A 21,949-nucleotide genomic window follows, 5' to 3' on the forward strand; every position below is an offset into this window, starting at 1 on the left:
AACAGGAACTGCTGCCTGCCTCACCATCTTCTTGGACTGCCAACTAGTTCTGACGTTGAGTAGGAGTCTCAGTGGGTTTCTGCCAACATAAACACAGCCACGGTGCTCCCAGGCATGGAGCCTGCTGCGGATTCAGTAAGTGCTAAATGAGAGTGACTCTTGAAGCAAAAAGATAGCAGGAAATTCCTGAATCTCGGATTACTGGAAGCTGGGGGTAAGCAAAGGATTGTTTGCTGCTTGTTCCTAGTCATATGCTGAGGCATCTGCTATGAGCTACTGTTACAGACAGGATATGAGGCAAGATCAAGCCAAGATTGATCACAAAGCTCTTGGGAAAAAGATCTTGAAAAATCATAGTCAACCTTCATTATAGTCTTTACAGCAGCAAAACTTCCTCACTCTCCCCAACCAACCAACCCTTTTGTGCTCTTAGTGCTCAGAAGTCATGAGATGCTGCGCTACATCTGCTGCTATGGCCATTCTGTGGTTTTATGCAAACTGATGTTGGGTGTGAGGAACAACTGCAGCTGGAGACACAAGGCTTCTTGGGAGCAGGGCATAAGTAGGAGATGCAGCTGTGCTAGTGCTGACCCTCAGATGTAGACTTTAGCTACCCTCTGATGGACAACAAAGAATGGAGCCTCAACACGTGCCTTCTACCCAAACATCTCCAGCTACATCTTTCTAAACCAGCTGTGGTAAATCTGGCTTAGCTGGAAAGCACAGATGGAAAGTCTAGGGCAGAGGGCTTTTTGATATCTGTAAATGTGTTATCCCAAAGGACTTGAGGGCAAGGTAATGAAAGTCCATTACCACAGAGATCCTGTAGCAGCACATCTGGATCTCAATCATTCCTCAGTAGCAGAAAATCAAGCTAATAAAACCTAAATATTGTTCTTAGACTTTAAATATTATCCAGTGGCTAAAAGCAGATTGTAGGAGCTGGCTGGCAAGCTCATCCACATCAAGCCAGGATAATGGACAGCCGGGGTGGCTCTTCCCATTACCATCACTGCTCTGGTGATGTTATGGCGGTGTTAGCCATATTACATGAGGGCTTTATGGAGGCCAGTGGTGCCTAGAGACTTTAGTCTTTCAGGATCAATTTGCCAAGTTAACTAGAGCATCTGAAGAAATAACACGGGGGCACCTGTACTGGTGATTTTCTTTCTGAAGGGTGCTGGTGAATTTGTGATCCACGGCCCTGGAGAACTGCTGAAACAGAGATGGCTTGTTTTTGAGCAGGCTCTGCTTATTGGAGAGCACATGTGACCTGCCTTGGTATGTTTGTGGGTAAAAGTGCTGCGAAGGAATTAGCAAAGAGAAATCAGGTATAAAACAGGCACAGGGAAAACAAACTCAGCAGAGCTACTTTCCTTCTTCCATTTTGAGAAACTGAGCACTTGATCTGATGTCATGTGTGCTCTGCCATATGGCACAGGCTGATAGAAAGCTTCTGTTTCCCTGATCACCCTATTAATAAGCACTGATGGGAGAAGAAAAGGGAGTGAAGTTATGACAGCTTAATGAGGCTTCTGTGACATGATTTGCTGGCGTGTGGAACTGCATCTTGTAGAGTCTCAGGCTGCTTGCTCAGCACCTGCTGGTAAGCGACTGAGGCCAGCATTTGAAATGGAGGCTGGAGCTTAGGGATAGGCCATCCATCAACACCTCTGGCCACATGAAGCCACCAAGCTGCACTGTTACTGTATGATGAAACTACAGAAGGAGTGAATGGAATAGGACGGATACAGAACTGGTCTCCAGTTTCTATACCAGTTTTGGAGAAAAGGAGGAGGAGGAAAAAAATTTCCAGTGGTAGTTTGCTTTGAAAGAGTCTGAGGATTAATGCATATTGTTACCGTGGATGCTAGGCTGAAGCTCTTCAGAGCCCAGAGAACATGCCCCAGCACAACCCATCTCCCATGGTGTTTTGATTTCAGCCTTAGTTTGCTCATATAGGCAAGTCTCAGATATTTTGTAGGTTATTCAGATTATGATCCTTGACACTTTAGGTGAATACTTATTCCAGCCTACAAAAATGTACTACTTCAGGAATAAGACTGACTTGCCCTTCGCCATGGTAACTGCAGAGAGGGAAAACTGAAGCACTGTATTTTCCCATACAAAGCATATTAGTCACTGTGAGAAAAGAGCAATTTGTCAGGCTGCTTCATTCAGTCATAGGGTAGGCTCAATGGGCTAAATTTTGCACATAGTTGCTTCCCAAGATGAGCAAAACGCATGGTTTGGAGCTCTTGTTAGAGAGCTCAGTCATTTCATGTGTTTTGGGTGAGAGAGTAATGAATGTAGGTTTGGCAGCAGGGAAATGCAGAAATTTATCCAGGTGTTTCAGAAAGGGTTTTTCTTTCTAAAATTGCTCAGAAGTCCCACTTTATTTCAAAATACTGTAAGTACTAACTCTGAAGCCTCTGATGCACTCGTTTCATTACTAAGTGGTTATTATGAGACCAGGAGCCCTTTCTGCTGACCGTATGGGTCTCCAGCTATAGAAATTTGACATCTGTTTGATATTATTACTCCATTAGAAGAGTTAATGTGGCTTTCTTGTGGGCTCTGACACATTTCACTTCAGTGACAAATGTCCCTTGAGTCAGCAGTGATTTGACAGGGTGGGAGGTACTCCTGTAGAGGAACTGACAAATGGCTTCCATGAGAAGTTGAAGTACCCTCAGGAAGTAGACAGAATTTCTACACAAACATCGAACTGAAAAGGAACCCTCCAAATTGCAAGAGATTTGTGGCAACCCGAAAGGTTCCTCCCCAAATAACTGAATTTGCATGTGACATTATAGACTTACATAAGAAATCACGGCAGACCAAAGTTCACAGCAGTTCGTACTCACAGGTTTCCTTACACGTGCAAGCAGCATATTCTTGACCTTCTGAATATTAGGTAATAGCTCCTTTCACTCAAGGATCTCCAAATACTTTATGGATGTGAATGGAGAAGTGTAAGGTGGAATTTCCCAGCCCCACTTTGCAGAGAACTTTTTGGGGTCTTACCGTGTTCAAGCAATTCATCCTGGCTAAAAGAAATAGAAAAGCCAGGACAGAGGCCCCAGGAACTTGATTCCCTCAACTTGGATGAAAGCATTAGACATGACATCACATCCTCACAAGATAAGAACTTATTGTTTTGTGGCTAAGTGTCTTCTCCTTCAGCGTGGAGATTAGCTCATGTAAACTAAACACAGGAAAATAACAGCCAATCCTTCCTCGCCAGCAGCAAGCACAGAAAAGGGAAGTTGTTTTTCTGGCCCTGTCGCTGACATCGCAGGAGCAGTGGGTACGATGAGCTTTGCATTTAACATCACAAGCATAAATCTCAGAGCCAAATTTATGATGGCTGAGACCATCACCTGGGTTCTCATTCCATTGTTCCCATTCTATCATTGACACCAACGCTGCAATACCCCATGGTCTCCTGTCCAGAAGGAAGTGGGATAGTTTCCTTGAAGGATTAGTTAGTTACTACAATCAAAACAAACAAAAACCCCACAAATCATCCCTGACAACTCTTAAATCTTTTCTACTTTTAGAGCCTCTTACAATTCCTAGTTGTGTTTTACCAGTTTTCTAGCCTCCAGGAATTTCTTTCCCACGAGTTTCTAACATAATACTGCACTGCAATCAACAGACATTTCAATCAAGTTTCTAATCAAATATAAAGAAGGACAAACCAGAGCACAAACACAAAATTCTCTTCTCTGCAATCTTCCCTAGGTACTTTTAATCCAACAGGCAGGTCAGTGTTATTGCGTTCAGATTCACAGATATAGGAGCTATAGCACTGATTGATAGCAAGTATCTTTACACAGTAAGTGGGCAACTGCAGCTGGGTGGGTTGAGGTACTGGCTGACCATCATGTGGGACGTGCCTACACCATGCTGCTGAACAGCAAAGGAGAGACTCCTGTCCTAACAGCAGCATTGCACAAGGCTGCACAGAGCCACCACGTCGACAGATGCTGAAATTCTCCATGACGCGCTCACCCCTCTCAAAACTTGGTTCATCAGCTGTGACTGAATGGTCCTCGGCATTTCAGCCCCTATTTCCTACATCCCTCCGCCCACAGCCAGCTGGGCAGTCAGACCTTATGTAAAGATACGCTTCTCAGGAGACGGCTAGGTGTTGCCATTAGGCACTGGACATGATGCCTCCTACTTCAAGGGAGACAAGGTGAACTGAGAGCTGATGACAACACACATACCACCCACTCCGATTTAGGGAGGAACACACACACACAGAGCTGGCTGGAGACACAGGAAGAGGGAAGATCAAACCTAGCTCCTTCAGCTGTGAAGAAAAGACCCTACAACATACAGAGAGGCAGCAGCCTGTTAATCAGGCACAGACTGTAGCTCTCCGCTGCTCCTGATCGATATCATCTGCTGCTTTAGGAAAGGCAGAAAAACCTGCTTAGGAGCTTGGGTCTTTCCAGATATTTTTTTCCATAACAGTTGCTCTCACATATTGTAACCTTTCCAGATAGTCATGGAGATTTTAATATATTTTCTTTTTTTTCAGGAAGAGGAACTCAATGCAGTGCAGGAGGTGCACATACAGTGCTGAGGTTGTGGTTCTGCTCTTCCCATATCAAACTCCCTGGTATATCAGAGACCCTTTACCCCAGCTAGTCAGTAAGAATGGAAATACACACTTGGTCTGTCCCACCATTAAAAAGACAATGCTTATAATCCTAGCCTTCTCACTCCGTAGACTTAAATGCCAGCAGGGAAGCTCCTATATTTAACAAAGACATAGACGGGCAGTCTGCAGGCTCACACAGACATCACTGTGTGGAGTAACATGCCATTTCCAGTTAGATTATTTCCTTCACAATTGTGAAAGCTGGAAACTTCCTTTACAAAATGTAAACAAACCAAAGTTTAGATTCTGCCGATGCTGAATGAGGCTCATAAATGCATGATGGAGGCCAGATACAGCCCACAGGGCATATGTTTGACACCTCTGGCCTATATGGACAGGAAATGGTTATAAATGGTCGGTCCCATTTCAGTTCTCTGAAGACAAATATTTTTGACACAGAGTGCTCAAGCACAAAAAGTCATTTGTAGACCACCCAGGACACTTGCATTTAAATTACCTTTCTTTGCTTGGACGATTAATTATACTAATGTTTATTTCACGAGTTGCAACATTTGTTCTTAAATGGAAGCAGGCAAGAGGAGCCATGTACGTAATCCCACTTACTTGTTGGTAACTGCCTGCATAAACTCATCAATCAGTTCGTCGTACTGTTTCCCACGAACCCTCTTGTGTTTCAGTCCAATATAGAGTGGATCACTCAGGAGAGCCTAGGACACAAAGCAATTCTGTTGACATCTTCTCTTCCATGGGTGAATGGAGCTATATTTATGTCCCAGCCTACCCAAAAATTTGTCTGTTGTGGTCATATTAATTTTACTTACTATGCAGTGAAGGACAGCTTACACAGCTCTTCCTGAGCAGAAAGTGTTCCCATAAGAAGCTATGGACTGTCTTTTTGCGTAAATAAAGTCGGAGGGATGCAGTGCTTGATTGCTGTAGGAAATGGAGCTCTGCATCCCCAGAACAGCTCTACCACGGCTCCTTGCCAAGGTGCCTCACTCCTAATGAATAAAACTGACCTTGTGTGGGGAGTGCTTACTGTTCAAGCAGTACTTAAGTTTGCACTGAGGTTACCAGGAAAGCTGTTGACCATAAACAGCACTTTGAGCAATGAAGATTGCCTGAAGTAACCTGAAATGGCATATGCCATATAGGTCTTTCAGTGCCAGCCCTGAGCTAACCAGAACCAGTGACGAGATGCCAGAATATTCCCAAACCCTGCACCTACTCACATGCATCTCCGGTTATCTGTAGGTGTCAAGGCAAGGTATTTGCATACAACAGATTAATTTATTTTCTGGCTCCTTTGGGAACAAAAAACCAGGCCATTCCTCCAACCAGCACAGCAGGTGTTAAGTCAGGACCCCTAAGCCACCTAAAAGGGACTGGGTCAGCATGGAAACAGCACAAACACAGGACGAACAGTGGCAGGAGACAGGTGGGCCAACACCTCTGTGGGTCACTGCAAAGCAACTCTACTTCCCTTCCAACTTTAGGAACTGAATCATCCAGATGAGAAGGGGATGAGCCATCACAGGTCTATTGTCCTGCAGCCATATGGGCCCTAAATATTGGCAGGTATGCTAAAATTAGATCTGTTTTTAAAGCCACAGCTGTTTTCCCTTAGAAGGAAAGATGAAAGAGGTTTTCCTCTGAGTTTGATACATTAACTCTTCAGGGCCATGAAACAGAAAGCATTACTTCACTGATTGCTCCTATAGTGCCATGTGCTCTGGGGCCACTTCATGGAGTATAAAGTTCTCCCATAGGCAAGCTGAGAAATGCCAAGCCCTAAAAAAACCCCATTTGCTGAAAGAGTATACAAAATATTATGGACTGTCAGAAAGGCAAGCTGTGAATTGATGCTAAAAATATAACTGCTATATTTACTCCATTCTACCTGAGGTGCCTGTTAGCAACACAGTCACCCTAGGCTCAACATATATTAATAGGCAGAGATGACCAGGGTGAATGCCTACAGGAGGTGTCTTATTTCTGCACTGATAAGAGTTTAGTCTTGGGGCAGGATGCTCATAGGATGTGCTTAGGGTTGGGTTAAGCTGGATTTATGCACATGAGAAATCCATTAAATAAATAAATAAACAGATTATTTATATTGTGAGGAAATATATAATTTGTAATGCTGGAAAACAGCAAGTTCTATATCTTAATCCCAGCTGTGGATATTGGCTTCACAGAGTTGTTCCTGGACACATAAGCTACACTTGATCTTAGGCAGAAATAAACTCCCCAGGACTGACTCTGGGAGTCCCTTTCTCTGACACCATTTGACCCTGGGAGACACCTAAAAATCATTGGTGCCACTTTGGTTTTAGTGTCCCCCTGGATGCTAAGATGCATGGTCGGAAGCTTCTCATGGGAAAGGAAGCACTTACGCCCAGGTCCCTCTGGAGGGGAGCTCCAGCTGGGGGGCTCAGAGCATGCTGACACTCGCTAGTGTGCAGACCAGCATGGAGGAGAAGGAAGAGATGAAGGAGCCAAAGTCAAGTACAATGCTCTATTGACTGGAAACTCCAACATGTGAGAGACTGAGATTTAATTCCTGCTTTAGCTTCAGAGGGTCTGAACTCAGAGGTTCCACTTTTCAGGAAAGACCGTGGATCAGGCCGAGATGAGCACACCCTATATTCCACAATTCCATGACAGCCCACTATGCTAAAGCGATAAAATAATCCTGGGACCAGAGACCAAAGAGATGACTTGGGAATCTTATCCCAGATGTCATCTGTGGCTACTGATTTTGCTTTCTTTTGTTCAAGTGTCCAGTGTGAGACACTTGGGTCTGGAGCAAGAGAGGTGCAGAAAATCTAGCTTTCCAGTGAGCATGGGCATGTCTGAAAATGTCAGCACTCATTCGTCTTCATACACAAACTTAAAGTTCTTATACCCCAGATTTGTTTTCTCTCAGAAAACGTGTTTGGTTTCCTTGGGGTCAAGTGAGGCATGAGTACATTTTACAAAAATGGGAAAACCTAGGCCATCACAAATAACTATAGGATATTCTTTTTAAAAAAGACATCCTCACAGATGTCCATTCTGGCATTGCTAAAATGTTGCGCTTCAGCCTTTCTGAGCCAGAATCGTAAGGCAAAAATCTGCAAACAGATGGAGTCCTCTTGTTTGGTTATCATGTGTAGTAAAGTGTGCAATCTGACAAAACACTGAAATTAATCATTCCCAAACCACCCACCAGGGATTCTCTATTTTCTGGAATACAGTCACCTCCACAAAGACATGAGTATCTGCCTGTTTTCCCATAATTACCAGAGGAAGAATAAGTTTGGGACTTCCTGTACAAAATCTTTCAATTCACCTTGCCATGCTGAAAGGTGGGGCAGACCCTTCAGCTCCAACTGGCAACACTCTCAGTCTTCTCACCAGGGGACCATGAGCCTCTTTAGTGTTTATTTCAGTTCCCCATCAAAGCAAAAGTTTCTCGATCATCAAACAGGAATGAAACCTGCCCACTTCCCTGCAGTTCTGGTCTAGCCATCATCTCATCTTGGATGTCTCTGGCTTTGCCTTCACGTTAGGGAACTGGCCTCAGTTAAGCATTCATCTCAATTCTTTCTCCCCGTCACATTTATGAAAAACTGTCTTACCTCGTTGTCTGTGCCAACGTCCAGCAGGACAGGGAGACACTGTTGTGGGTGAACTCCACCACAAGCTGTGTACAAAGCAAGCTTCCCCACTGGGATACCCATGCCATAACTTCCTAGATCTCCTAAACCGAGAATCCTCTCTCCATCTGTCACCACGATAGCCTAGGAGGATCAAAAGAGACCATTGTATGGTGTTGCCAAGGCTCTAGAAGCAAAACCAGCCCCATTGTCTTCACACCGATGCCATTTTGCAGTTGCGTTGTGCAATGCATATTTGCTCCTTCTACATGACGCCATGTTAATTAGCTGTTAGTGATAAAGGGCTGTTCATTTTGGGGAGCAGAGGCAATGTGGTTGATGGGTAGCTGCTCTCAGTGTGGGAAAGCAGCAGCTCTGCTTGCCAGCACTTTGATTCACTTGTGTAGCAGAGCCCAGCCAGTGTGGCTTTTTGTGCATCCTCAGCTGCATAACAAGAAGCATCACAAAAGAGATCTGGCCTTGATTTTTCCTCTTTTTCTGGAAAAAAGAGCTCTGTACAAAAGTGTTTGTGCTTATGAACTGCATCTGTGGAATTAACAAGCTGATGTCTTCTCACTTTTATAGAGTAGCTGTGGAGTAGCCACAATCAAATAATCAGAACAAAACTTATTTTAACTGGGTCCCTTTGTATCTGGTCCCCTATTGCAAGGCAGGTAGACAGAAGCCATCAGCGTGGGCAGCAGCACAGACTGCAGAGGGGCTCCCACACTACGTATTTAATATTAGACTTTTTTTCCCACCCAGCTGGGAGTTAAACAATTGCCATTTAACTCTTTGTGCAATTGGCCGTTTGCATTTCAGCAATACTGTAATGTGCTACCTCACCAAAATCCCTAATCCATAATTTTAGGTTTTTCTTATTGTATCATTTCTTTGTGACAAGAGCAGAAATAAAAGCCTACTTAGTATTGTCCAAATTAGAAGCCTAAAGTTGAGCTGTTCAGCCCATGCTGTGCATCACTGAGACCTCAGGAGGCAAATGACCAAGCAGATCTGACTAAACTTCCCAACTTTTAGGTTAACTACTCTGTTTGTTGGTTTTGTCCCCAGGGTCAGGCACTCTTTGGGGCAGTTCTTAAATCCAGTAAAACCAGGAATATACTGGAATCCAGTCTCACTGGGGGAGAAAAGTTGTAAATACAATAATAAACTTCAATTTTCAGCACTCGCCCAGCACGTCAGAGAACAGAGCGCTCACATCAAATGGTTTATCAGACTGCGGGGGACTCAAGTGCACAGTCTAGCTTGGATTTCAAAGGAGAAGACTGCAGAGAAGGTCTTTATTTGCTAATCTGCAGAGTTAAGGCTAAACTTAGGACATAGGACATACACATCTGTGTGCTTTAGTGAGAAATAAGAGAATGGGAGATTAGAAGCTCTCTCAATAGATGTACTTCCTTGGCGAGGGGGGGATAATAAAGATGCATTAGTTTATTGCTGCGATGGAGAAGCATTTTGTTATTTAGGAATGGAATAAACTTCTTACCGCACTTTCCTATTTCAGGAAGAATCATACTAATCTGTTTCAGCATCCTTTCTTATTCCACATATACTATATACACATCCCAAGGCTATTTTCTCCCTCAACCTAAACCACTGTTTGTAACGGCAGAGCAGAACTACATTACATTGCATAGTTCAGGAATAAGCCTCAGGAGAAACCACAGATACAGAGGACACATGCATCTATTCTGCCTTTTACATCTATTTTGCCCTCTAGTGATAAAAAAAACCCTCTGGTAGTTTGAAGCATGATATATTCCAGGACTGAAATGCACATAATGATAGTGACAACCAATATGGAATAAGGATTATTTTGAAATGGCCCTCCTACGTGTAGAGTATTTGTTGTTCTGCTGTTACCACTTTATTTTCACTAGGAGTTAGAATCCCTAAAATTGGTCCTTCAATGAAAAATCTATTAAAACAGAAGGACTATACACCTATCCTTAGGCTAGAGGTTGCACAATCCCCGACACAGAAATTCAGTAATGGCAGTGATACGCTTATCCATCTCAATTTTTGAACACTTTCCTATTTGTATTTCCTTCTGAGTCAATATGAAGGTTTGGCAATGGGAAAGTCTCTTTTTGGGTAGACTCCATCTGTTTCTGGGTATGCGCTCACTTCTTTACCACACCCAGAGGATGCAATTGGGACTGGAAGGCAGCACTGGGAATAGGGAAAGCAGCAAGCACATGCACTGCTACAGGTTTATCCTGAAACTGATGGAAATTATATGAAAAGGAGTTAAAATCCTAACTGTGCAGAGAATATTTTTTTTAATAATTAAGTTCTAATGAGTCAAAATATTTCTCGGAGCACTGATCCCCTTTCATCCAAACAAATAAGTGTTCTCAGGCAAGCCTAAAACCTTCTTGATAGCACTTGGATATCCATCAGAGAGAAAAAAATTCTTCAGCCTTAGATGTGCTGCACTCTATAGGTACCAAAGCTCCTCAAGGTAACACTGAAAAATACAGGAGGACAAAAAATACATCATAGAGACATTCATTGCTGTCTGTATCAGAGGGGGAAACTGGATTTGCATTTATTTGTGGCTCTTCAGATTTGAAAAACACCGAAAAAAAGATTTCAGTGGCTACCTGATATACAGGCACATTAAAGTAATGTTTTTAAACACTCACATTCATGTGATCAGAACTCAGCAAACAGGACATTAATCTCTGGCTGAGCAGGGTAGAGCCTTCTGACTGAACCACTGGTTTAACAATTAGGAACCTGTTTTCTGCTTCCAGCTGTGCTACAATTTTTCTTGATGACTCTAGTCAAGTCTTTGGCTAAAGGTTAGGCGCGCAGTTCAAGCCAATCATCTAACAGGTTCCTAAACTTTGACAGCTGATGGGGTGAGAGAGAAACCTCCGGAGTGCATCTCCTCCCCCCAGCAGCTGTTTTGGGAAGGGATGAAAGGGGTATTTCTCTTTGAAGATGCTCATCTCCCTCCTCACTGATCACTGCAGAAGTACTCAAAAGCTGAGATTAGGCACAGAGTCTTCAGGCAGCTGATGTTAACTGAGATGATTCTGGACCATTGGCTGTATCCAGTCAGCTGCTGTAGGTGGCTAGCCCAGTTTTGCAACGCCTAAGTAGGAGACATCTGGCCCAGGAGAGTGATCCAGAGCACTATGCTGATCTCCAAGCTGCCAAGGCAACGCAGAGAGGCAAGTGCTGCTGTCGGCATTCCCACTTCTCTGTATTGACTGTACGAGGTCAGCCTTTCTAGGATGAACTGACACTCTGCCTTGAGTGTGCCAACAGAAAATGAACAGCCTGTACAGCAGTAATCCTGATGGGGATCCAAGCTGCTGAGTGCACGTCTCAGGTTCAGCATCCTACAGAAGGAGGGAAGGAACTAAGGTAGGAAGGCCGGTCCAGTAGCTTGCAGGGCAGCACACTTGTCTAGGCATAGGAGATACGGTTTCTACAATACCCTCACTTTCAAGTGGTTTGAACCTACAGGTGTCATTCCCCGGGACGACATCCTACCACAACACTATCCTGGATGATTCTCTGCATTCTGCCTAATCTAGTTGGGCCATCATGCAGAAGAGAGTACAAGATTAAGGAACCAGAGAGAAAATTAGCAAGGGGAGGCACTGATGAGGACTATCGACAGTTTATCCAATGTTTCTTCATGGCAGGATTCATTAGCAACCCTGGAAGAGGCACAAAAAAACCCACACTCCCACATAAGTATGCCCAGAAATGGCTTCTTCTCACTCATTCTGCTTCCAGCACTCTGATTCTTTCAGAACAGCCCAGCTTCAGCATGAGGGGTGGAGGTGGGGCACATCGGAGCTTGTCTGAGGCTTTGCTAAGCTAAGCAGAGCACCCTTCCAGCTCTTCCAGGCAGAGGATGCAGGCCTATGATCCAGATTTCCCCTTTCCACAGTACATGCTGTTGCCACGAAGCCCTAAGGAGCCACAAAGCAAAAGGTGGGGCAGCATCTCCAGGTGTTTCTTCACTGTCTTTAATGGGACTTACTCTTGTTGGTGTTCAGCGCGTTCCAGGCCTTTTCAAAGAAACAGGCCCCTCCAGGGACTTAGGTGCAGTCCAGGTGCCTCCCTGATTACTTCAACATCTCAGGTGTACCAGTGCCTACCAGTTCAGGCATGGAGAAGTCTGTGTACAAACACACAGGGAACCCTGCGGTCCAAAACAGCGATACTGATGAAGTTAGCTGCCTTTGCAGTTTGGCAGACCTGGAAAGTAGATAGTCTGAATCTCTTCCAGGGACCACTGCCCTTCCTATGGTCCGTTCTGGGTGCCAGCAGGGGCTGTTTCAACAACAGTCTCTAATCTTTCTGTGCCAGTTTCCCCATCTGCAAAAACATCTCCATTACCCACAATGAGGTCTGCTCAGAGTCCCGAGTCAGAAACAAATGGAAATACTGAGATCTTTGGACAGAGCAAGGACAAAATACCTAGTCTGCATCTGTTCTCCATGGTTCCAAAGACAAGGTTATAGGAATATGATTACTTTTTTCTGAAAACATGTTAAATGCCTTTTTTTTTTTTTTTTTCTTAGAAATGGAAAACACTTGCAAGATTTTCTCAGCTGCCAAACCTTTGTTCCTAGAAGAAACATCTAACTGATAGGGGACAGACCGCTCTGTCAATAGCCAGGGAAATTCCCAGGCACATCTACTTGCAGACAGATGGAAGGAGGTGACTGGCAAGACCTGTCTTAAATGTTGACTTTATTTCATGCCAGGGACTTGCCCAGCCCCGAGCTCTAGTGAAAAACACTTCACAAGATCACTTTTTGGGTGGAGTGTCAGTAATAATTTCAGCTGCTGGATATCAAACGTTATTTGCAGAGTTGCCAGTGTTCTGGATGCTGCATGACTCACTGGATCTGGGAAGGAGCCCTATGAGCAAGTCAGTTACAGAGGTATCTTAAAGAGCTTTGGTAGATCTAACAAGTTGCAAGTTAGCCACAGAATTCTTCAACACACATCCTTTTATTGCCCAAGGTCCTCCTACCTTTGATAAAGATGTTCTTGACCACAAACACACATGACAGTCTCTGAAGTCCAGCCACTAGCCTGGAAATTCTTTGAGGAAGGGAATATTTCTTAGCTTGTCATTTTAAATAGGCAATTCTGTAAATAATGCTAAGCAGTTCCATTTAGTATCCCATTTTCTACCTAACACCCAGTAATTTCCCAGTCTGCACATGACATGTCACATACCTTAATATTTTCTTCAGGCCAAGAGTTCAGCATTGTTGCAATATGGCCTTTGTCATGGATGGTGATAAACAACCCCCTAAGAACAGAAAAAGAAGAGAAAGAAGCCTTGTCATAAAATTAATAGCTCCAAGATAAAAAAAAAAACAGGTGAAACTTGAAAATGCATGGAAATGAGCTATTGAGCACAAAACCAGTCTATTCACTGCCATGGAAATGAGACCTCAGGGGACTGCTAATAACAAGTTTAGCTCTCTTTTCAAACCCCCAAGGCTCAGGATCTTTAATGGCAACTTCAGTCAACAGCCACTGGTGCTGCACATTTCACCCTTGTGAAACATCTTTGATTCGGGGAGCAAACTCTGCTTTAGTGCAGAAGAGCTTTCTAGTTAAAATAATTCTGATAAATGCAGGGGAGGCTGATGGTTTTACCTTAAGTCTTGTTACACATTCTTTCCCGGAGAGCTTATTGCTGGCAGTTCAAGCGTGATCCTTCTCACCCAGCCACCAGTGTCAATGATGTGGATGGCTATTGCAGAGCCAGACATTTTTGGTCCCCTCTCTAGTCAACAGACCTCCAACTGGGTGCAATTAAATCAATATTTGCCATGGAATTTGCTTTGTTTAAGCCAAATCTGCCCTTGTAACACTGTTTTCCCCCTGAATATCTGAACTCAGCCATTTGCCAAATAAAAAACACCAAAAATTATGAGAAGTGAAACAGAAAATTAAATGTTTGGATGAAACCTCAGTATGAAGTACTTGCATGGACAATAGCCTACCTGATTGTACAAAGGCTAATCACTTCTCAACACAAAGGTCTTTAAGGTTTAAACAAAAATGCTTTCTTTTTAATAAAATTAAACTGGAAGACAGTATTCTTGAAACATGTTTTAGACCTGTGTCTTATTTTTCTCCTCTTTGCTGTCGTTACCAAAAATAGCATTCCTAGCAGGGATTCTTCCAATACCCAGGATAGTATTTTTCCCATTGACTGATCTCTGCTCAGATTTTTTGGGATTTTTTGAAGATCCTTCTAGGCAGCACTAACCGCAAAAACCCAACCTCCTCCATATCTGTCTCGGGGAAACTGCTTATGTTCTCACAGTGCTCTCTAATGAGCACAAATCAAGGGCTCTAACTCAATGACTCCTCCTGGCAGATGGAGGCACCCGTTTTCCTTGCCTTGTTATCTGCCCACAAAAGCAGGAGTTGTACTGGTGATTAGTATCAGCTGGAGCAATGGAGAAACGCATTTTTGCTGCTTACATCTCTCTACTGTTGCTCAGCCCCAGTAAATACAGATCAGCTCATGGTTTGGGGTTCTAATGTGGAATATTAGATAGAAAAAGTCTCATTTTTAGAGCAGGCTGAAAACAACCTCCACTGTAAGTCCATATGAGTGAAGAATAATCAAACATAAATGGGCTACTCTCCACAGCAAGGACTTCTCCCACAAGACTCTTCTAGGGTGGCAGATATCTTCCCACAGTTAACTGTGGGAATCTTAATGAAAAAGCCCTTTACTTTGAAAAGAAAAATAAAAGTGCTGACTTCAGCACTGATCAAGTTGCAATCACACAGAAAGATCAGAAATGCAAAAAAAAAAAAAAGGAAAGGAATGGTTCCTTTATTCTGCATAATTCTTTAAAACTGTGCCCAGTAACCAACGAACTAATCACATACACATGGCCTAACACAAAGGCAATATTCACAGATGTTAATCTTCATAAAAAAGGGGTACTGTACTGCTGCCATCTATGTTTAGAAAACAGTTATTAACCAGGAATTAAAAGCACAAAATAGTAACGTCATTGCAGATAATTCAAGTTACGACATGCTTTTAAAAATAATGTTATTGCTTTAATGCAACATTCTCCATACGTAATAAAGACACCTATTATTTAAGTGTCTAGCTGCGTGTCTCATACATTCATATCTCTTCAGTGCTGAAGGGAGTCTACCAGCTATTTAACCTTTGAAAGGCATCCAGTGCTCACAGGAGAAGCTGAAACCCAACTGTCTACCCACCATTGGCCCTGTGGCTTGGTGAATTGCTAGTTGTTTCATACGAAGTGGAGAGGGCAGATACCCACTGCCTCTGAAGAGCCCCTGACTCTGACCATTGTCTCAGGAGAGCAATGGGCTGGTTTCCAATCCCTGCTCCAGATCTGGCAGTAGAGTTCAGCCTGGCTCTTCCAAAATCTGCTCTCACCATGTTAACTGGGAGAAGGGCTCTCATGGCTATCACCACGGCATGTTTTGCCTGAGGAAGGACTGGCTTGGCATAGATAGCCAGTAGGTGACTGAAGAACCAAGCACGGAGAGGCGCTCCTCTCAGAATTTGCATTCCCTTCCTTAATATTATGTTTATTTGATGTTAAGCAGGCCCTCCCATCGAGTACGCTGACTTTCATGGATCATTTTCTGAAAACAAAATGGCTACGACACACATTTATTATCCCTTCAGGCCATGCCATTGACCAGATCCCTAGTCCTAGCTGCTTATCTCTGCTGTCATGTGCATGGAGCAATTCAGGTGAAAAATTGCTCCTCACTTTACTCCAGGCAAAATCAAATGGCTTTATTTAGACTAACAATTAACACAGTAATGCCATTACCAGCTTTGGAAGGGAAACCTTCAGAAGCAGAAATGGTGATCCACCTGGGGAAAGTGACCTGACACACTGACATAACCACATCGGGAAGTGGGCACATTTCTAAGCAAGCTTCATATTCCCCTAACACTGAATCCAAGACCGAAGGGCCCAGTTTCAATAAAACACAAAAGTTTCCAATGCCTGCAGCACGTTTCTGAACCTGGTCCAGGCATTGTCGACTCCATCAGGTGTTCAAGCAATCAGAAGAGGATCCTGGTAGTGGTGAGCTGGAAGTCCCTTTGCAGACCGAGTATGAAACGACCAACTCTGACAGGCAGTTCAGTGGATTCGCTGTGTTTTTAAGATGTAAAGGGAAACAGACACACGTCAGGCTTTTGACTCGGGGGTCACAAGTAAGTCATCATTTTGAATGGTCCCCAGGAGTGTTGTGCTCTCTCCTGTGATGATAACGGTTACCCACAGAGGTGAGCTGGCCAACTCACTTGTTGAAATAAGAAGCCTAAAATTGGCAGAGGGTTAATTTTCCCTAAATTCCCCTCTGCAAGGCAGGCAGAAGGAACAGACAAGCTCCGCAAACTGAACTCAGCAAAAGGTTTGCTGATGACTCAACAAAGAAGAGTAGCAGCTGGGTTTCTCTCAAGGGTACACAGCTTATAGGAGCAGCAACAGGAGCAAAAGCGCACTTGTGCCTTTGAGGACAGCAAGGCAGACCTCTGAATACCGAGAGTGACGGGCTGGTCTAAGTGGACCAGTAGTAAATAAGAATCATCCAAGCAGCAATAAAACCAAATAACTTGAACTTTCTGAGGAAAAGATGCAGCCTAAGCATTCTGAAGAGGGAATGCAACAGACGCTGCCTTTATCATCGTGCCTTCTCCACCTCTCTTGGGATTACATTTGATAAATTTCTTCAGGGAAACAAAAACATCATCCCCCTGGGACTCAGTAAAAATAATTCAATTAAACGAAGATGCTAAAAACCTAAGTCATCTTGATCAAGTCACGTAACATGGGCACTGCGTGGGGCGACACACATCCTGGTTTTCCAGACCAGAAGACTGACCTGTGCCGAGGACCCTGCTATTCTACACAGGCTTAGTCACTGTCTCTCTTTATCCCCCACAGAGAAGCAGCTATGCACACAGTTAGCTGGAAGCCAAACACACATGCATGGGTGTAAAAATACAAGAAATAAAGCTTAGTAAAAATTAACTGCCCCAGCAATGTCAAGCCAGAATGTACACACTCTACCACTATTTCTGGCTAAACAGTAACCTTCAGAGAGCTGTTGTTACTTTTGTGGGGGTAATTCAGAGTGGGGAGTGCTCCAACCTGCATTCATTAGGGATTCAGAGCTTCAGTCTCCTGTTCAGCCCATTAACATCACAGGTTTCACTACAGCTGCCTTTAGTTAAGGTGGAAGTCAGACTAGATTTTATTGTTCCACTGAGCACATCTGTAAGGTTCCAGGAAACTTCGAGGAGTGTTGTAACTTCTTAATTTGTCACTGAGACAGCATTTCTATCTGGATTTCAGCAAGTCAACTCCAGCTGCCCGAACTGGACTGCAGGATCCAGCAGACTGCAGATCACCATTGCAGAATCTGCCAAAGGGGCTGGATATGTTCACCTACACCACACAGGACCTTTTCTCATCCCTAAGCCAGGGACATTTTCTTTTCCTTTCTGATTTTGTTCTGGCTGAGTTCATGGAAATGCTGCAGGAGTTATAAAGCTGCACAGCTTACCGTCTGAGCCATAGGAAGGATCCTGCTGCAGTGCTCAGTACTGGTTAGATCTTGGCCATCCTGACAGCATTTTGAAAGAACCATAATGAAGACAATCCCAGAACTGCAAGGCTCATTTTAGAAAGAGTTCAGGATCAAGGGAGATAGGACATATCTGATGCCCAGAGGAAGCAATGCCAGACACTGGTAATGGCTTTTTAGAATAACATTCATTTCCATTAGACATTTGGGAAGGAACAAGTTTTAGTCTCAGGTATTAGGAAACCAAAATATTCTTTAATTCTTTCATTCAAGGAGCAGTTACTTCTTCAAAAAGGCAAAGTAGTGCTCCCCTTTCTGATCTTTGTGTTAGCAATGCTGCCTTGTGAGCAGTGTATGACAGAGCCAGGAGTGCTGTCTCTAAAGCACTATTGTTTATTTACAGAGAATGTGCAAAGCTTCATTTCCCAAAACTCAGAGGGGAGTGAAAAAGATTATGCAACTTCTTTCCTCACACCACCAAATCTCTCGTTGCTTCCCTTCTACCCAAAAGCCTCCCTCCCTTTCCCGATAGCTTTTCCTTGGCAATTACCAATGCTTCTGTGGCTGCGCTTGCAACCCTCCTGATGTTGTCTTGCCCCACTTTTCTAGCCTACTGCTGCCTCTGACATGCAATCAAGCAGAAATCCAATGCAATCAATGCCTTTGCTTTATCAGGCTCCTTGTGAAACCTCTTTGGCCAGTGCTGTGCTCCTCTTACAGTCTTGTTCTGTGCTGTGGTTTTGGGTAGCACTGGTACAACTTCCAGTGCCTGTTTACATCTATACAATTAATGGCCTCTTTACGCTTATCATATATGAATAACAGTCAGCAGTTATATTCATCGACTTTACCATCCTGGTCAAAATCCACAGAAAAGCAGAATAGACGATGGCGCTGGATCGCTGACTTGTATACTAGTGCAATGCAAAAGGACCCTACTGGTTGCTTCATGTGAATATTCCTTCCTAGCTGAGATAGGACCAAACACTCAACTGCAAATTCCACATGCTTTCTGCACAGCAATCAGTCCATCAATCTTGTTTATTGGATGTCAGAAAAAAAAACATCAGAGATGTCTTCTTTAATGGGCTACCGGTCTTTGCCTTATATAATTACTTGTTCCTGAGGAGAGGGACTGATGAGGGGAAGCAGATAAAAACGGTAGCTAAGGTCCGTGATTCTCCAGCTACACTCTGCTTGCTGTCCAACATGAGAGGGGTGCTTGCAAGGAGTCTGGCTCCTTGTGGGTGTGCTGCCGTACCAGCGTGCCATGAATTGCAAGACTAAACCATGAGTATGGCAACAAAACTCAGGCTTTTGTTTCATTTTCTTTCCACTTATTAAATTCTAGCCTGGGTGCTATGAGGGGAACTTGCTCCACAAGCGAGGAGAGGCTAAAGGCTACCGGGTGGGTTAGCATTAAGTAAATTAACACACTCACAATACTTGTATCAGACGGGCAGGCATCATGATTAGATGTTTTCATCTGGATAGGAAAGGCTTATTCTCAGAACAAGAATGCTCAGGACAAAGATTAAGCATCTCCACTTACAACCTGATGGTGATGAAATCCTGCCCACATAAAAGTCCTTGATTGTTTTGACTTAGTAGGGCCTGGACTTCCCTCAGAAGGGGTAGGAAATCCATGGGAAGCCATTGCTTAAAAAAAGCAACAAACAAAAGAGATGAGCCAGATCTTTGCCAATATCTGAGTCTGCACGAGGCTGCTGTTGAACAGCGTGAAAAAGTTGTGAGACAACGGTCAGGAGAGCCTACACTGAGATGTGAGGTTGCATGGGAAGGGGCTCTGGCAGGCACGGCACAAGGTGACCTGCAGTGACCACAGACATTGCCTTACACAAAGGCACGATGCTCTCAGAAAGCCTTGAGCAAGACTGTATAGAGTAACATTGAGGTTCACCTGCAAAAATTATCTTCACACTCAGGAAAGAAAAAGACAAGTTTCCTTGTCACAGGTGCTGACTGCTGCTGCACACTGCTCTGTGCTCTTTGGAGTTCGGTTGAATTATGGCCCAAGCCCAGATGATTGGTAGGTTTTTTGGCTGTCCAAGGCTGCAAAGGGGACACACGCAAGGGAGGGATCAGCTGGTGGCCTTGGCTTTTGTTGCATGCCAACCACAGAAAACTCACTGCTGTGCCAGAAGAACAGGCTGGAGGACACGCTCTGGATTAAAGGCCAGTCTGTGCTAGAGATGCAGTAAAATGTGGTTACAGTAGAGCCCTACATTTGGTTTTATTTATTTACACTTTCAAGACTCATACACAAAATTGATAGGTTGAGCAATATGAGCCTCTAGAGACATTTCCACCAGCTGCACCCCTATTGTTGACTTTTTTTCGTTCAAGTCTCTGCCAGAACAGGATAAGAGGCTTCAGAATAACAAAATAAACTTTGAATTTGCTTGGCTTTTTGAAGGAGTTTGAGATTATAAATGCCTGTGGGTTACAGGCTTTGGAGAGAAAGTATGTGCCAGCATGCACTGATTCGTCTAAATACAGTGCAATTAATCATCAAATTGGACAAAATCTCTGTGGTGATTCATCAGCTATCTTTGCAGATTTTTTTAATAATAAAAGACAAGGACTTTTTGTTGTTTTAGATAATTTCCTTTGTAAATTGTAGGATGCTGAACAGTACCCTGAGGTACTGATGAAAAAATAATAGAAACTAAGCACAATCAACTATTAATGAAATCTATACAGATTATAAATCTATACAGAGATTTATAAGGCAATATCCTATAATTTAAGTATGCTAAGAGATTTAATGTCAAATAGGGTGAATGACTGCATTAATGTTATAAATGTCCTTAAGGTTGTCATAATATATTTTAGGCAGGAAAACCAAAATTCATTGTGGGAGCCAGAAGACGCAGACTCCAAGGTACAATAACGAAAGATTCACTCTCCATGCCAACCGCCCAAACCCACACAGGGAGATCTCCATGACCCTAAGGGATGGCAAACAGCTAAGATGTAGGAAACTGCCAAAGATCAGGAACAGAGAGAATTCAATGAGCACATGCAAGTGATTGCTCCTAAATGCAGACAGCAATGCATACAGGCTTCAGTGGAAGCTGCCGCCCTCCCAGTTCTTTGGCATAGTCCAAATCCTGCCACAGCAGGAAGATTCAGACCAGAGCCCAGAGCAAAGCTTTCAGATCCATCTCCTTCTCTGCCAAGTTATTAACACCCAGCAGCATTTTTAGCAGGTTTTTTTTTTCCAGGAAAAGGGAGTTTATAAAATCACTCTGTGTCCTCTCATACATGCTAGTTCATTTCAAGCAAATTTATCAGAAAGGCAAAGGTCTCAAAGATGTTTGTTCCTACACCCTTTTATGGAAATCACTGTCGAGATAAAGGGAAAAGATAATGGGGTTCATGTCCCCACCACCCTGGGGAGGGGAACATAGACCTTCCTCTGGCAATTATTCTGACAGTTGGCCAAAAAGATAGTTTGCAGCTAGACATAATATGTGCTGCTTCACACCTAGTTCCTACTAAGCCCTCACTAGCCCAGGCCTAGCAAAACATTAGGGCCTTCCTGGGCTGCAGGACTAAGCAGAAGGCACAGAAAAGGAGGAAAAGGTTGACTATAGAGGAAACCAAATGAAAAAACGGGAATGGTTATGGGGTAGGATCAAAAATGCACAGGTAGGAAACCAGAGGAGACAGGAGCAGAGCAGCGAAAGCTGTGCCTGAAGCTCCCTAAAGAATCACAGAATCACAGAATGGCAGGGGTTGGAAGGGACCTCTGGAGATCATCCCGTCCCACCCCCTGCTTGAGCAGGCACACCCAGAGCAGGGGGCACAGGAGCGCGTCCAGGCGGGGTGTGAATGTCTCCAGGGAAGGGACCCCACAGCCTCCCTGGGCAGCCTGTGCCACTGCTCTGGCACCCGCACAGGAAAGAAGATTTTTCTTATATTGAGGTGGAACTTCCTGTGTTCCAGCTTAAGCCCATTGTCCCTTGGCCTGTCATTGGGCATTGCTGAAAAGAGCCTAGTCCCATTGTCCTGACACCCACCA

General features: G+C 43.9%; 1 protein-coding gene across 2 annotated transcripts in view; it reads right to left on the minus strand.

Annotated features, from left to right (window-relative positions):
• ME3 (malic enzyme 3) overlaps positions 1-21,949 on the minus strand; it is a 131,432-nt gene that overhangs the window by 28,452 nt on the left and 81,031 nt on the right. The window contains exons 4-6 of one of the 2 annotated variants that reach the window (XM_075080814.1): positions 13,516-13,591; positions 8,260-8,421; positions 5,240-5,343 (exon numbers count right to left, since the gene is read on the minus strand). In XM_075080814.1, coding sequence (XP_074936915.1) covers positions 5,240-5,343; positions 8,260-8,421; positions 13,516-13,591 — 342 coding nt within the window. The remainder of the gene's footprint in view (positions 1-5,239; positions 5,344-8,259; positions 8,422-13,515; positions 13,592-21,949) is intronic. The other variant, XM_075080806.1, reaches the window with a different exon arrangement.

This window comes from Phalacrocorax aristotelis, chromosome 1 (assembly GCF_949628215.1).
Source record: "Phalacrocorax aristotelis chromosome 1, bGulAri2.1, whole genome shotgun sequence".
In the NCBI taxonomy this organism is placed as follows: domain Eukaryota; kingdom Metazoa; phylum Chordata; class Aves; order Suliformes; family Phalacrocoracidae; genus Phalacrocorax; species Phalacrocorax aristotelis.